Consider the following 14,901-nt stretch of genomic DNA (forward strand, 5'->3'; position numbering starts at 1 on the left):
AGGTGGGCGGGGCTTAAGGGCAGCGGGGCGGGTTTAAAGGGGGTGGGCGTGGCCTAAAGGCGGTGGGCGTGGTTTGAGGGCACTGGGTGTGGTCAAAAGGCTGTGGGCGTGGTTTAAGGACAGTGGGCGTGGTTTAAGGGCAGTGGGCGTGGTCTAAAGGTTGTGGGTGTGGTTTAAAGACAGTGGGCGTGGTTTAAGCGCAGTGGGCGTGGTTTGAGAGAAGTGGGCGTGGTGTGAGTGCAGTGGGTGTGGCCTAAGGGCTGTGGGCGTGGCTTAAGGGCAATGGGTGGGGTTTAAGGACTGTGGGTGTGGTTTAAAGGCATTGGGCGTGGTTTAAGGGCTGTGGGCGTGGTTTAAGGGCTGTGGGCGCCACTGAAAGACTGTGGGCGTGGTTAAAGGGCAGTGGGCGTGGCCTAAACACTGTGGGCGTGCTTTAAGGGCAATGGGTGGGGTCCAAAGGCTGTGGGCGTGGCTTAAGGGCAATGGGCGTGGTTTAAAGGGCAATGGGCGTGGTTTAAAGGCAGTGGGCGTGGCTAAAAGGCAATGGGCGTAGTTGAAACATTGGGGGCGTGGTTAAAGGGAAGTGGGCGTGGCCTAAACACAGTGGGTGTGGCTTAAGGGGTGTGGTCATGGTCTAAAGACACAGGGCGTGGTTTAAAGGTGGTGGGTGTGGCCTAGAGTCTGTGGGCGTGGTTTACAATCAAGGGGCGTGGTTAAAACGCAGTGGGCGTGGTTTCAGGGTGGTGGGCGTGTCCTAAAGTCTGTGGGCATGGCTTACAATCGGGGGCGTGGTTAAAACACAGTGGGCGTGGTTTAAGGTCGGTGGACGAGGCCTAGAGACTGTGGGCGTGGCTTACAATCAAGGGGCGTGGTTAAAACACAGAGGGCGTGGTTTCAGGGTGGTGGGCGTGGCCTAAAGTCTCTGGGCGTGGCTTACAGTCAAGGGCCGTGGTTTCAGGCCAACAGGCGTGGTTTAAGGGCAGTGGGCGTGGCCTAAACACAGTGGGTGTGGCTCAAGGGGTGTGGTCATGGTCTAAAGGTGGTGGGCGTGGCCCAAAGTCTGTGGGCGTGGCTTACAGTCAAGGGCCGTGGTTAAAACACAGTGGGCGTGGCCTAAAGACTTCGGGTGTGGTTTACAATCAAGGGGCGTGGTTAAAGTACAGTGGGCAGGGTTTAAGGTTGGTGGGCGTGGCCTAAAGTCTGTGGGCGTGGCTTACAATCAAGGGGTGTGGTTTAAGGCCAACAGGCGTGGTTTAAGGGCAGTGGGCGTGGCCTAAACACAGTGGGTGTGGCTCAAGGGGTGTGGTCATGGTCTAAAGGTGGTGGGCGTGGCCTAGAGTCTGTGGGCGTGGTTTACAATGAAGAGGCGTGGTTAAAACACAGTGGGCGTGGTTTAAGGTCGGTGGGTGTGGCCTAAAGACTGTGGGCGTGGCTTACAGTCAAGGGGCGTGGTTAAAACACAGTGGGCGTGGCCTAAAGACTTTGGGTGTGGTTTACAATCAAGGGGTGTGGTTAAAGTACAGTGGGCGTGGTTTAAGGTTGGTGGGCGTGGCCTAAAGTCTGTGGGCGTGGCTTATAGTCAAGGGGTGTGGTTTAAGGCCAACAGGCATGGTTTGAAGGGCAGTGGGCGTGGTTTGAGTTCGGTGGGCGTGGCTGAAGCGCCGCTGGGCGCGGCCTAAAGGGGCCGGTGGGCGTGGCCTAAAGGATACAGGTCGAGGGCGTGGCCGGCGGCCTCAGCGAGCCGGCCAATGGCGTAGAAGGCGTTGGCCCGCACCTCGGGCTCGGCGTCGGCGGCGGCCAATCGCAGGGCGGCGCCCAGGCGGGGCAGCTCCGGGGCCACGCCCACCCCCGCGGCCCCGCCCCCCTGGGCCAGCAGGGCCGCCGCCCAGGAGCGCAGCCCCGCCCCCTCGCCGCCGGCCCCGCCCCGCCCCGCCCCCAGGGCGGCCGAGAGGGCGGGGACCAGGGAGCGGAAGAGGGGGGCGAAGGCCACGCCCCCCAGGGCCACGCCCACCGGCTCCAGCCAATCGCCGGCGGCCTCGCGGAGCTCCGCCCGCGCCGAGGTCTGCGGGGGGGGGGCGGGGCTTGGGTTAGGAGGGGCTAAAGGGGAGTGGGAGGGGCTTAATGGGGTGGGAGGGGCTAAAGGGAGTGGGAGGGGCTAAAGGGAGAGGGAGGGGCTAAAGGGAGTGGGAGGGGCTAAAGGGAGTGGGAGGGGCTGAAATAGAGTGGGAGGGGCTAAAGGGTGTGGGAGGGGCTAAAGGGTGTGGGAGGGGCTTTAGGGGAGTGGGAGGGGCTTAAAAGAGTAGGAGGAGCTAAAGGAAGGTGGGAGGAGTTTGAGATGAGTGGGAGGGGCTAAAGGGGGGTGGGAGGGGCTAAAGGGAGTGGGAGGGGCTTAAAAGAGTGAGAGGGGCTGGGAGGGAGTGGGAGGGGCTTAATGCAAGTGGGAGGGGCTAAAGGGAGATGGGAGGGGCTTAAAAGAGTGGGAGGGGCTAAGGGGGGTGAGAAAGGTTTGCTAAGAGTGGGAGGAGCTTGAGAAGAGTGGGAGGGGCTTAAAAGAGTGGGAGGGGCTTTAGGGGAGTGGGAGGGGCTTGAGATGACTGGGAGGGGTTTAAGATGAGTGGGAGGGGCTTAAAAGAGTGGGTGGGGCTTAATGGAAGTGGGAGGGGCAAAAGGGGAGTGGGAGGGGCTTGAGACGAATAGGAGGGGCTAAAGGGAGTGGGAGGGGAGGGGCTTTGGGGGAGAGGGAGGGGCTTAAAAGAGTAGGAGGAGCTAAAGGAAGGTGGGAGGAGCTTGAGATGAGCGGGAGGAGCTAAAGGGAGGTGGGAGGAGCTTGAGAAGAGTGGGAGGGGCTAAAAGGAAGTAGGAGGTGCTAAAGGGAGTGGGAGGGGCTTCAGGGGAGTGGGAGGGGCTTAAAAGAGTAGGAGGAGCTAAAAGGGGTGGGAGGAGTTAAAGGGAGTGGGAGGGGAGGGGCTTGGGGGGAGTGGGAGGGGCCTAAAAGAGTAGGAGGGGCAAAAGGCAGTGGGATGGGCTGTAAAAAAGTGGGAGGGGCTAAAGAGAGGTGGGAGGAGCTTGAGATGAGTGGGAGGGGCTAAAAGGGGAAGGAGAGGCTTTAGCCCCGCCCCCACCTCCTCCTCCTCCTCTTCCTCGTCGTCCTCGGGGGCCTTGAAACACGTGATCTGGGGGGGGAGGGGCTTCGTCAGGTCACGCCCACTCTCCCTTAGCCCCTCCCACCGTGATTAAATCCCTTTAGCCCCTCCCACTCTCGCAAGCCCCTCCCATTCTGGTTTTGCCCCTCCCACCCCCTGTAACCCCTCCCACTCTCCCTTAGCCCCTCCCACTCATTTAAACCACTCCCACTCTCCTTAAGCCCCTCCCACTCCCCTGTAGCCCCTCCCACTCTCTCAAGCCCCCCACTTCCTTTAAGCCCCTCCCACTTCCTTTAAGCCCCTCCCACTTCCTTTAACCCCTCCTACTCCCCTTTAGCCCCTCCCACTTTCCTCCCACTCCCCTTTAGCCCCTCCCACACTCACAAGCCCCGCCCACTCCCCTTTAGCCCCTCCTACTCCCCTTTAGCCCCTCCCACTCTCTCAAGCCCCTCCCACTCCCCTTTAGCCCCTCCCACTCTCACAAGCCCCTCCCACTTTCCTCCCACTCTCAAGCCCCTCCCACTCCCCTTTAGCCCCTCCCACTCTCTCAAGCCCCTCCCACTGCCCTTTAAGCCCCTCCCACCCCCCCTTTAGGCCCCGCCCCCTCGCACCTCCCCCTTGATGACGTCACACAGGGCTCGTCCAATCGGCTCCAGCCAGTGGTGGGCGGGGCCGGGGGGCTCCAGGATCCGACCAATCCCCTCCAGGGCCCCCCTGGCCCCGCCCACGTCCGGGTCCGACCTGACCCCGCCCACCAGGGCCTGCAGCGCCCCCTGCTGGACGGGCAGGGGCACTTGGGGGGGGCACCAGTTCAAACCAGTTCAAACCAGTTCGGACCAGTTCAAACCAGTTCAGACCAGTTCGGACCAGTTCGGACCAGTTCAAACCAGTTCAAACCAGTTCGGACCAGTTCAAACCAGTTCAAACCAGTTCAAACCAGATCAAACCAGTTCGGACCAGTTCAAACCAGTTCGGACCAGTTCAAACCAGTTCAAACCAGTTCGGACCAGTTCAAACCAGTTCGGACCAGTGACCTCCCAGTTCACACCAGTTCAAACCAGTTCAAACCAGTTCGGACCAGTTTGGACCAGTGCCCTCCCAGTTCATCCCAGTGACCTCCCAGTTCAAACCAGTTCAAACCAGTTTGGACCAGTTCGGACCAGTGGCCTCCCAGTGCCCTCCCAGTTCACACCAGTTCATCCCAGTGACCTCCCAGTCCCTCCCAGTTCATCCCAGTCCCTCCCAGTTCATCCCAGTCCCTCCCAGTTCATCCCAGTGCCCTCCCAGTTCACTCCAGTTCATCCCAGTGCCCTCCCAGTCCCTCCCAGTGCCCTCCCAGTCCCTCCCAGTTTACTCCCAGTGACCTCCCAGTCCCTCACAATGACCTCCCAGTTCATCCCAGTTCAAACCAGTGACCTCCCAGTCCCTCCCAGTCCCTCCCAGTCCCCCCCAATCCCCTCCCAGTCCCTCCCAGTTCCCTCCCAGTCCCTCCCAATCCCCTCCCAGTCCCTCCCAGTATAGCCCAGTCTCACCAGTCTGGGGGTCCATCCCCCGGCACAGCCCCCCCAGGGCCTCGTAGGCGGCGGCTCGGACTCGATACTGGGGGAACTGGGAGAGACTGGGAGTGAACTGGGAGGGACTGGGAGTGAACTGGGAGGGACTGGGAGTGAACTGGGAGGGACTGGGAGTGAACTGGGAGGGACTGGGAGGGACTGGGAAGGACTGGGAGGGGACTGGGAGGGGACTGGGAGGGACTGGGAGGGGATTTGGGGGTCACTGGTTTATACTGGGAGGGACTGGGAGGGGTCAAAGGTCACCTGGGTCAGCTCCAAGATGGCCGCCAGGGTGGGCTCCAGGTACGGCTCGAAGGCGGAACTGGGGGCACCAGTATGGACCAGTATGAACCAGTATGGACCAGTATGGACCAGTATAAACCAGTATGAACCAGTATGGACCAGTATGGACCAGTATGGACCAGTATAGACCAGTATGGACCAGTATGGACCAGTATGGACCAGTAAGAGGAATTAGACCACCCCCACCAGTGCCTCCCAGTTCATCCCAGTATGGCCCAGTAACCTCCCAGTATGGCCCAGTAACCTCCCAGTGCCCTCCCAGTTCAGCCCAGTAACCCCTCAGGGACCTCCCAGTCCCTCCCAGTCCCTCCCAGTATAAACCAGTGACCCCCAAACTCCCTCCCAGTCCCTCCCAGTATAAACCAGTGACCCCCAAACTCCCTCCCAGTCCCTCCCAGTATAAACCAGTGACCCCCAAACTCCTTCCCAGTCCCTCCCAATATAAACCAGTGACCCTCCAACCCCCTCCCAGTCCCTCCCAGTATAAACCAGTGACCCCCAAACTCCCTCCCAGTCCCTCCCAGTATAAACCAGTGACCCCCAACTCCCTCCCAGTCCCTCCCAGTATAAACCAGTGACCCCCAACCCCCTCCCAGTCCCTCCCAGACCCTCCCAGTACAAACCAGTGACCCCCAAATCCCCTCCCAGTCCCTCCCAGTCCCTTCCCAGTCCCTCCCAGTATAAACCAGTGACCCTCCAACCCCCTCCCAGTCCCTCCCAGTATAAACCAGTGACCCTCCAACCCCCTCCCAGTCCCTCCCAGTATAAACCAGTGACCCCCAACTCCCTCCCAGTCCCTCCCAGTATAAACCAGTGACCCCCAACCCCCTCCCAGTCCCTCCCAGTCCCTCCCAGTATAAACCAGTGACCCCCAACCCCCTCCCAGTCCCTCCCAGTATAAACCAGTGACCCCCCAAACTCCTTCCCAGACCCTCCCAGTACAAACCAGTGACCCCCAAATCCCCTCCCAGTCCCTCCCAGTCCCTTCCCAGTGCCCTCCCAGTATAAACCAGTGACCCTCCAAACCCCTCCCAGTCCCTCCCAGTATAAACCAGTGACCCCCAAACTCCCTCCCAGTCCCTCCCAGTATAAACCAGTGACCCCCAAACTCCCTCCCAGTCCCTCCCAGTATAAACCAGTGACCCCCAACTCCCTCCCAGTCCCTCCCAGTATAAACCAGTGACCCCCAATCCCCTCCCAATCCCTCCCAGTCCCCCCCAATCCCCTCCCAGTACAAACCAGTGCCCCCCAATCCCCTCCCAGTCCCCCCCAGTCCCTCCCAGTTACCGGCAGTTCTCTCCCAGTTCCCCCAGTGCTCCCAGTGCCGCCTCCACCAGTTCCACGTAGGCCCCGCCCACTTCCACCCTGCGGGGGGCGTGGCCATGAGAAGGGGGGAAAAAAGAGGCGTGGCCTCCGCGCAGGCCCCGCCCACTCCCTCCCGAGCCACGCCCCCTTTTACTCGACGAGCTCCGCCTCCTCCTCGGTGACGTCATCGTCCATTGGCTCCGCCCCCTCGTCGCCATCGTCCAGGCGGAGCAGCCAATCAGGAGCCTCTGGGGGCAGCTGGGCGGGGCCGGGGGCGGGGTCAGGGCCGGGGGGCCTCCCAGTATGGACCAGTGACCCCCCAGTATGGACCAGTATGGACCAGTGACCTCCCAGTGACCCCCCAGTGCCTCCCAGTATGGACCAGTGACCCCCCAGTGCCTCCCAGTATGGACCAGTGACCCCCCAGTATGGACCAGTGACCCCCCAGTATGGACCAGGGACCCCCCAGGGACCTCCCAGTATGGACCAGTGACCTCCCAGTGACCCCCCAGTATGGACCAGTGTCCTCCCAGTGACCTCCCAGTATGGACCAGTATGGACCAGTGACCTCCCAGTGACCCCCCAGTATGGACCAGTGACCTCCCAGTATGGACCAGTATGGACCAGTGACCTCCCAGTGCCTCCCAGTATGGACCAGTGACCTCCCAGTATGGACCAGTGACCCCCCAGTATGGACCAGTGACCTCCCAGTGACCCCCCAGTATGGACCAGTGACCTCCCAGAGACCCCCCAGTGCCTCCCAGTGACCCCCCAGTGACCCCCCAGTGCCTCCCAGTATGGACCAGTGTCCTCCCAGTATGGACCAGTGACCCCCCAGTGACCCCCCAGTGCCTCCCAGTATGGACCAGTGTCCTCCCAGTATGGACCAGTGACCCCCCAGTGACCCCCCAGTGCCTCCCAGTGACCCCCCAGTGCCTCCCAGTATGGACCAGTGTCCTCCCAGTATGGACCAGTGACCTCCCAGTGACCCCCCAGTGCCTCCCAGTGACCCCCCAGTGCCTCCCAGTATGGACCAGTGTCCTCCCAGTATGGACCAGTGACCCCCCAGTGACCCCCCAGTATGGACCAGTATGGACCAATGCCTCCCCAGTGACCTCCCAGTATGGACCAGTGCCTCCCCAGTGCCTCCCAGTATGGACCAGTATGGACCAGTGACTCCCTGTGGACCTCCCAGTGCCTCCCAGTATGGACCAGTGACCCCCCAGTCCCTCCCAATCCCCTCCCAGTCCCTCCCAGTCCCCTCCCAACCCCCTCCCAGTCCCCTCCCAGTCCCTCCCAGTCCCTCCCAGTATATCCCAGTACCCACCAGTGCCCGGGGGGGTTGCAGCGCCCCCTGCAGGAGGGGCAGCACCCGCGGCAGCAGCTCCGGCCCCGCCCCCTCCAGTTCAGAGACCGCCCCCGCCAGCTGGAAACTGGGAGGGACTGGGAGTCACTGGGGGGACTGGGAGGGACTGGGAGGGGATTGGGAGGGACTGGGAGGGACTGGGAGGGACTGGGAGGGGACTGGGAGGGACTGGGAGGGGATTGGGAGGGACTGGGAGGGACTGGGAGGGGATTGGGAGGGGACTGGGAGGGACTGGGAGGGACTGGGAGGGGATTGGGAGGGACTGGGAGGGACTGGGGGGGACTGGGAGGGACTGGGAGGGACTGGGAGGGGACTGGGAGGGACTGGGAGGGGATTGGGAGGGACTGGGAGGGACTGGGAGGGGATTGGGAGGGGACTGGGAGGGACTGGGAGGGACTGGGAGGGGATTGGGAGGGACTGGGAGGGACTGGGAGGGGACTGGGAGGGACTGGGAGGGACTGGGAGGGACTGGGAGGGGATTGGGAGGGGATTGGGGGTTACTGGTTTATACTGGGAGGGGTTTGGGGGTTACTGGTCTATACTGGGAGGGACTGGGAGGGGTTTTTGGGGGGTCCCAGGGGGTCGTGGGGGGGATTTGGGGCAATTTTAGGTCATTTCGGGGGGATTTGGGTGATTTTGGGTCATTTTGGGCTCATTTTGGGGTGATTTTGGGGTGATTTCGGGTGATTTTGGGTCATTTTGGGCTCATTTCGGGTGATTTTGGGGTGATTTCGGGTGATTTTGGGTCATTTTGGGCTCATTTTGGGGTGATTTCGGGTGATTTTGGGTCATTTTGGGCGATTTTGAGCTGATTTTTGGGTGGGTTTGGGGGGATTTGGGGTGGTTTGGGGTCGATTTTGGATGTTTTGGGGTGATTTTTGGGGCATTTTGGGGCGATTTTGGGTCGCTTCGGTCTATTTTGGGCAATTTTTGGGTGATTTTGGGCTGATTTCGGGTGATTTTGGGTCATTTTCAGGTGATTTTGGGTCATTTCGGGTGATTTTGGGGTGATTTCGGGTGATTTTGGGCTGATTTGGGGCCATTTTGGGCTCATTTGGGCTGATTTTGGGCTGATTTCAGGTGATTTTGGGCCATTTCAGGAGATTTCGGGGTGATTTTGGGGTGATTTTGGGTAATTTTGGGGTGATTTGGGGCCATTTCAGGTGATTTTGGGGTCATTTTGGGCAGTTTTGGGGTGATTTTGGGTCATTTCGGGTGATTTTGGGTCATTTTTGGGTCATTTTGGGTGATTTTGGGTGATTTCGGGTCATTTCGGGTGATTTTGGGTCATTTTTGGGTCATTTCGGGTGATTTTGGGTCATTTTTGGGTCATTTTGGGTGATTTTGGGTGATTTTGGGTAATTTTGGGTGATTTTGGGTGATTTTGGGTCATTTCGGGTGATTTTGGGGCCATTTTGGGCAGTTTTGGGGTGATTTTGGGTCATTTCGGGTGATTTTGGGTCATTTTTGGGTCATTTTGGGTGATTTTGGGTGATTTTGGGTAATTTTGGGTGATTTTGGGTGATTTTGGGTCATTTCGGGTGATTTTGGGGCCATTTTGGGCAGTTTTGGGGTGATTTTGGGTCATTTCGGGTGATTTTGGGTCATTTTTGGGTCATTTTGGGGTGATTTTGGGCTGATTTGGGGCCATTTCAGGTGATTTTGGGGTCATTTCGGGTGATTTTGGGCTGATTTTGGGGTCATTTTGGCTGATTTTGGGGTGATTTGGGGCGATTTAGGGGTCCCACTCACGCCACTCGCCGTCCCTCGGTGTCCGGCCCCTCCCCCTCCTGCTCCTCCCGCGCCAATTCCAGCGACAATTCCAGGAATTCCCGCAGCCCCTCCCCCACCACGGCCACGCCCAGCGCCCCCAGCACCCCTGGGGGGGGACTGGGAGTTACTGGGAGGGACTGGGAGGGACTGGGAGGGGACTGGGAGGGACTGGGAGGGGATTGGGAGGGGACTGGGAGGGACTGGGAGGGGACTGGGAGGGACTGGGAGGGACTGGGAGGGGACTGGGAGGGACTGGGGGGGACTGGGAGGGACTGGGAGGGGATTGGGAGGGACTGGGAGGGGACTGGGAGGGACTGGGAGGGACTGGGAGTTACTGGGAGGCACTGGGAGGGACTGGGAGGGGATTGGGGGGTCACTGGTTTATACTGGGAGGGACTGGGAGAGACTGGGAAGGTTCAGTAACCCCCCCCAGTGCCTCCCAGTATGGCCCAGTGTCCTCCCAGTGCCCTCCCAGTCGCTCCCAGTTCATCCCAGTAACCCCCCAGTGCCTCCCAGTGTCCTCCCAGTGCTTCCCAGTATGGACCAGTGCCCTCCCAGTAACTCCCAGTTCAGCCCAGTGACCCCCCAGTCCCTCCCAGTAACCCCCCAGTGCCTCCCAGTATAGTCCAGTGACCCCCCAGTGCTTCCCAGTGCCCTCCCAGTAACTCCCAGTTCAGCCCAGTGACCTCCCAGTGTATCCCAGTATGGCCCCAGAACCCCCAGTGTGGACCAGTAACATCCCAGTGACCTCCCAGTATGGCCCAGTGACCCCCCACGCCCTCCCAGTTCAAACCAGTCACCTTCCAGTCCCTCCCAGTCCCTCCCAGTCCCTCCCAGTACCCTCCCAGTATGACCCAGTATCCCCCCAGTCCCTCCCAGTCCCTCCCAGTCCCTCCCAATCCCCTCCCAATCCCCTCCCAGTCCCTCCCAGTCCCTCCCAGTATAAACCAGTCCCTCCCAATCCCCTCCCAGTCCCTCCCAATCCCCTCCCAATCCCTCCCAATCCCCTCCCAGTCCCTCCCAGTCCCCCCCAGTCCCTCCCAGTCCCCCCCAATCCCCTCCCAGTCCCCCCCAGTCCCTCCCAATCCCCTCCCAGTCCCTCCCAATCCCCTCCCAATCCCCTCCCAATCCCCTCCCAGTCCCTCCCAGTCCCTCCCAGTCCCTCCCAGTCCCTCCCAATCCCCCCCAATCCCCTCCCAGTCCCTCCCAGTCCCCCCCAGTCCCCCCCAGTCCCTCCCAGTCCCTCCCAGTGCCCCCCAGTCTCACCCAGTGCCTGCAGGCTCCGCGCTCTCTCCTCGGGGGTCCGGGGGGGTCCCACCAGGGGGGTCAAAGCCCCCAAAATCTGCCCCCGGTGGGGGCTCAGCTGCTCCCCCAGGGACGAGGCTGCGGAGTTTGGGGGGAATTCCGGCGGGTTTGGGGCCGCTCGGGGGGATTTGGGGGGATTTGGGGGGATTTGGGGGGTTTTGGGAGGATTTTGGGGGGTTTTGGGAGGATTTTGGGAGGATTTTGGGGGAATTTTGGGTCCATTTTGGTGGGTTTTGGGTGGATTTGGGGGTTTTAGGGGGATTTTGGGTCCATTTGGGGGGGTTTTGGGAGGATTTTGGGAGGATTTTGAGGGTTTTAGGAGGATTTTGAGGGGTTTGGGGGGAATTTTGGGTCCATTTTGGAGGGTTTTGGGAGGATTTGGGGGGGTTTGGGGTGGATTTGGGGAGGATTTTGGGGGGGATTAGGAGGATTTTGGGGAGTTTTGGGAGGATTTTGGGGGATTTTGGGGGGTTTTGGAAGGATTTTGGGGGGATTTTGGATCCATTTTGGGGGGTTTGGGTGGATTTGGGGGGTTTTAGGAAGATTTTGGGAGGATTTTGGGGGGTTTAGGAGGATTTTGGGAATTCTAGGAAGATTTTGGGAGGATTTGGGGGGAATTTCGGGGGTTTTAGGGGGATTTTGGGGGTTTTAGGAGGATTTTGGGTCCATTTTGGGGGGTTTTGGGAGGATTTTGGGGAGTTTTGGGAGAGTTTTGGGAGGATTTTGGGGATTTTGGGGGGGTTTGGGGGGTTGTAGGAGAATTTTGAGATGATTTGGGGGGTTTCAGGAGGATTTTGGGTCCATTTTGCAGGGTTTTGGGGGGATTTGGGGTGGATTTGGGGGGGTTTTGGGAGGATTTTGAGAGGATTTTGGGGGTTTTAGGAGGATTTTGGGGGTTTTTGGGAGGATTTTGGGTCCATTTTGGAGGGTTTTGGGAGGATTTTGGGGAGTTTTAGGAGAATTTTGAGGTGATTTGGGGGGGTTTAGAAGGATTTTGGGGAGTTTTAGGAGGATTTTGGGAGGATTTTGGGGAGGTTGGGGGGTTTTGGAAGGATTTTGGGGGGATTTTGGGTCCATTTTGGGGGGTTTTGGGTGGATTTTGGGAATTTTACGAAGATTTTGGGAGGATTTTGGGGGGATTTTGGGTCCATTTTGGAAGCGGTTTGGGTGGATTTTGGGAGTTTTAGGAGAATTTTGAGATGATTTGGGGGGTTTTAGGAGGATTTTGGGTCCATTTTGGCGGGTTTTGGGAGGATTTTGGGGGCTTTTGGGAGGATTTTGGGGAGGATTTTGGGCGTTTTAAGAGGATTTGGGGGAGTTTTAGAAGGATTTTGGGGGTTTTAGGAGGATTTTGGGTCCTTTTTGGGGGGTTTAGGGAGGGGTTTGGGAGGATTTAGGGGATTTTAGGAGGATTATGGGTCCATTTTGGGGGGTTTTGGGAGGATTTGGGGGGTTTTGGGAGGATTTTGGGGGGTTTTAGAAGGATTTTGGGAATTCTAGGAAGATTTCGGGAGGATTTGGGGGGAATTTCGGGGGTTTTAGGGGGATTTTGGGGGTTTTAGGAGGATTTTGGGTCCTTTTTGGGGGGTTTTGGGAGGATTTTGGGGAGTTTTCGGACAGTTTTGGGAGGATTTTGGGGATTTTGGGGGGTTTTGGGGGGTTGTAGGAGAATTTTGAGATGATTTGGGGGGTTTCAGGAGGATTTTGGGTCCATTTTGCAGGGTTTTGGGGGGATTTGGGGTGGATTTGGGGGGGTTTTGGGAGGATTTTGAGAGGATTTTGGGGGTTTTAGGAGGATTTTGGGGGGTTTTGGGAGGATTTTGGGTCCATTTTGGAGGGTTTTGGGAGGATTTTGGGGAGTTTTGGGAGAGTTTGGGGAGGATTTTGGGGGTTTGGGGAGGATTTTGGGCGGATTTTGGGAGTTTTAGGAGAATTTTGAGATGATTTGGGGGGGTTTAGAAGGATTTTGGGGAGTTTTGGGAGGGTTTTGGGGGGTTTGGGGTGGATTTGGGGAAGATTTTGGGGGGGATTAGGAGGATTTTGGGGAGTTTTAGGAGGATTTTGGGGGGATTTTGGGGGGTTTTGGAAGGATTTTGGGGGGATTTTGGATCCATTTTGGGGGGTTTGGGTGGATTTGGGGGGTTTTAGGAAGATTTTGGGGGGTTTAGGAGGATTTTGGGGGGTTTTGGGATGATTTTGGGAGGATTTTGGGGGGTTTTGGGGGGTTTTGGAAGGATTTTGGGGGGATCTTGGGTCCATTTTGGGGGGTTTGGGAGGAGCTTGGAGTGTTTTGAGACGATTTTGGATCCATTTTGGGGGGTTTTGGGTGGATTTTAGGAATTTTAGGAAGATTTTCAGAGGATTTTGGGGGAATTTTGGGTTCATTTTGGAGGGGTTTGGGTGGATTTTGGGGGATTAGGGGTCAATTTTGGGGGGTTTTGGGTGGGGTTTGGGGGTTTTAGGAGGATTTTGGGGGAATTTTGGGAGGGGTTTGGGGGGTTTTGGGTGGATTTTGGGTCCATTTTGGGGGGTTTTGGGTCCATTTGGGGGGGTTTGGGTGGATTTTGGGGATCCCAGGTGGGTTTTGGGGTTTTTTGGGGGTTTTTTGGGGGGTTTTTGGGGTCTCACCCAAGGAGTGGAGGGCGCTGAGCCCGAATTCCACGTTTTTGGGGGGTCCCGACGGATCCAGAGCCCCCAAAATCACCGGGAGCACCCGGGGGAGCCAGGGCTGCACCCCCTCACCTGGGGACCCAAAACCCCCCAAAATCAGCCCAAAATCCCCCAAAATCACCCAAAATCAGCCCAAAATCACCCAAAATCCCCCCAAATCAGCCCAAAATCACCCCAAATCAGCCCAAAATCAGCCTCAAACGTTAAAAAATACCCTCAAACCACCCAAAATTACCCCAAATTGGCCAAAAATGATGAAAAACCGCCAAAATCACCCCAAAATTAAAAAAAATACTCCCAAATTATTCCCACATTACCCGAAATTGGCCCCAAAATCCCCCCAAAATCACCCAGAATCCTCCCAAATCCCCCAAATCCCCCCCAAATCCCACAAATTCCCCCCCCAAATCCCCCCAAATCCCCCCAAATCCCCTCAAAATCCTCCCAAATCCCCCCAAATCCCCCCAAATCTCCCCAACCCCCCGAAAATGCCTCCCAAATCCCCCAAAATGCCCCCAAAATGCCCCCAAAATCACCCAAAACCTCCCAAAATCCCCCCAAATCCCTCCAAAATCCCCCCAAATCTCCCCCAAATCTCCCCCAAATCCCCCAAATTCCCCCAAATCCCCCAAATTCCCCCAAATCCCCCCAATCCCCCAGAATTCCCAGCATTCCCTACCCAGACACTCCAGGAGGGTCTCGAGGACGAACCAGGATTTGGGGGGGGGGATTTGGGACCCCCCGAACCCCTCCAGGACCCCCGGCAGGGCCTCGGCGGCCACCGCGCCGGCCTCGGGCTGCGAACGGACCAGTACGGACCAGTAGGGACCAGTATGGGGCACTACAGACCAGTATGGACCAGTATGGACCAGTATAGACCAGTATGGACCAGTACGGACCAGTAGGGACCAGTATGGACCAGTATGGACCAGTATAGACCAGTAGGGACCAGTATGGACCAGTAGGTACCAATATAAACCAGTATGGACCAGTACAAACCAGTATGGGGCTGTATAAACCAGTACGGACCAGTATGGACCAGTATAAACCAGTATGGACCAGTATAGACCAGTATGGACCAGTATAGACCAGTAGAGACCAGTATGGACCAGTATAAACCAGTATGGACCAGTAGGGACCAGTATGGACCGGTATAGACCAGTATGGACCAGTATGGACCAGTATGGACCAGTAGGGACCAGTATGGACCAGTATAGATCAGTATGAACCTGTATAGACCAGTATAAACCAGTATGGACCAGTATGGACCAGTATGGACCAGTATAGACCAGTACGGACCAGTATGGACCAGTAGAAACCAGTATGGGCCAGTATGGACCAGTAGGGACCAGTATAGACCAGTATGGACCAGTATGGACCAGTATGGACCAGTATGGACCAGTATAAACCAGTGTGGACCAGTAGGGACCAGTATGGACCAGTATGAACCAGTATGGACCAGCAGGGACCAGTATGGACCAGT

The 14,901-nt window shown here is 58.0% G+C and overlaps 1 protein-coding gene and 1 long non-coding RNA gene across 2 annotated transcripts in view; both read right to left on the reverse strand.

Annotated features, from left to right (window-relative positions):
• Positions 1-14,901, reverse strand: part of IPO4 (importin 4) — a gene marked incomplete at its 5' end in the record, with an annotated part of 44,040 nt that overhangs the window by 4,663 nt on the left and 24,476 nt on the right. The window contains 12 exons of the mRNA XM_051776020.1: positions 1,710-2,062; positions 3,123-3,173; positions 3,755-3,936; positions 4,676-4,751; positions 4,961-5,018; positions 6,287-6,364; positions 6,459-6,562; positions 7,632-7,737; positions 9,423-9,549; positions 10,710-10,826; positions 13,377-13,490; positions 14,098-14,215. Of these exons, the coding sequence (XP_051631980.1) occupies positions 1,710-2,062; positions 3,123-3,173; positions 3,755-3,936; positions 4,676-4,751; positions 4,961-5,018; positions 6,287-6,364; positions 6,459-6,562; positions 7,632-7,737; positions 9,423-9,549; positions 10,710-10,826; positions 13,377-13,490; positions 14,098-14,215 (1,484 nt within the window). The remainder of the gene's footprint in view (positions 1-1,709; positions 2,063-3,122; positions 3,174-3,754; positions 3,937-4,675; positions 4,752-4,960; positions 5,019-6,286; positions 6,365-6,458; positions 6,563-7,631; positions 7,738-9,422; positions 9,550-10,709; positions 10,827-13,376; positions 13,491-14,097; positions 14,216-14,901) is intronic.
• On the reverse strand, positions 6,603-7,302 carry LOC127465513 (uncharacterized). The gene is made up of 4 exons (XR_007902236.1): positions 7,283-7,302; positions 7,009-7,040; positions 6,767-6,904; positions 6,603-6,651 (listed from the first exon to the last, which is right to left on the reverse strand). It is a non-coding gene; the product is annotated as an uncharacterized LOC127465513 (long non-coding RNA).

Source organism: Manacus candei, unplaced genomic scaffold (genome assembly GCF_025592945.1).
Source record: "Manacus candei isolate 608988 ecotype Guabito, Panama unplaced genomic scaffold, ASM2559294v1 h1tg000419l, whole genome shotgun sequence".
NCBI classification, from domain to species: domain Eukaryota; kingdom Metazoa; phylum Chordata; class Aves; order Passeriformes; family Pipridae; genus Manacus; species Manacus candei.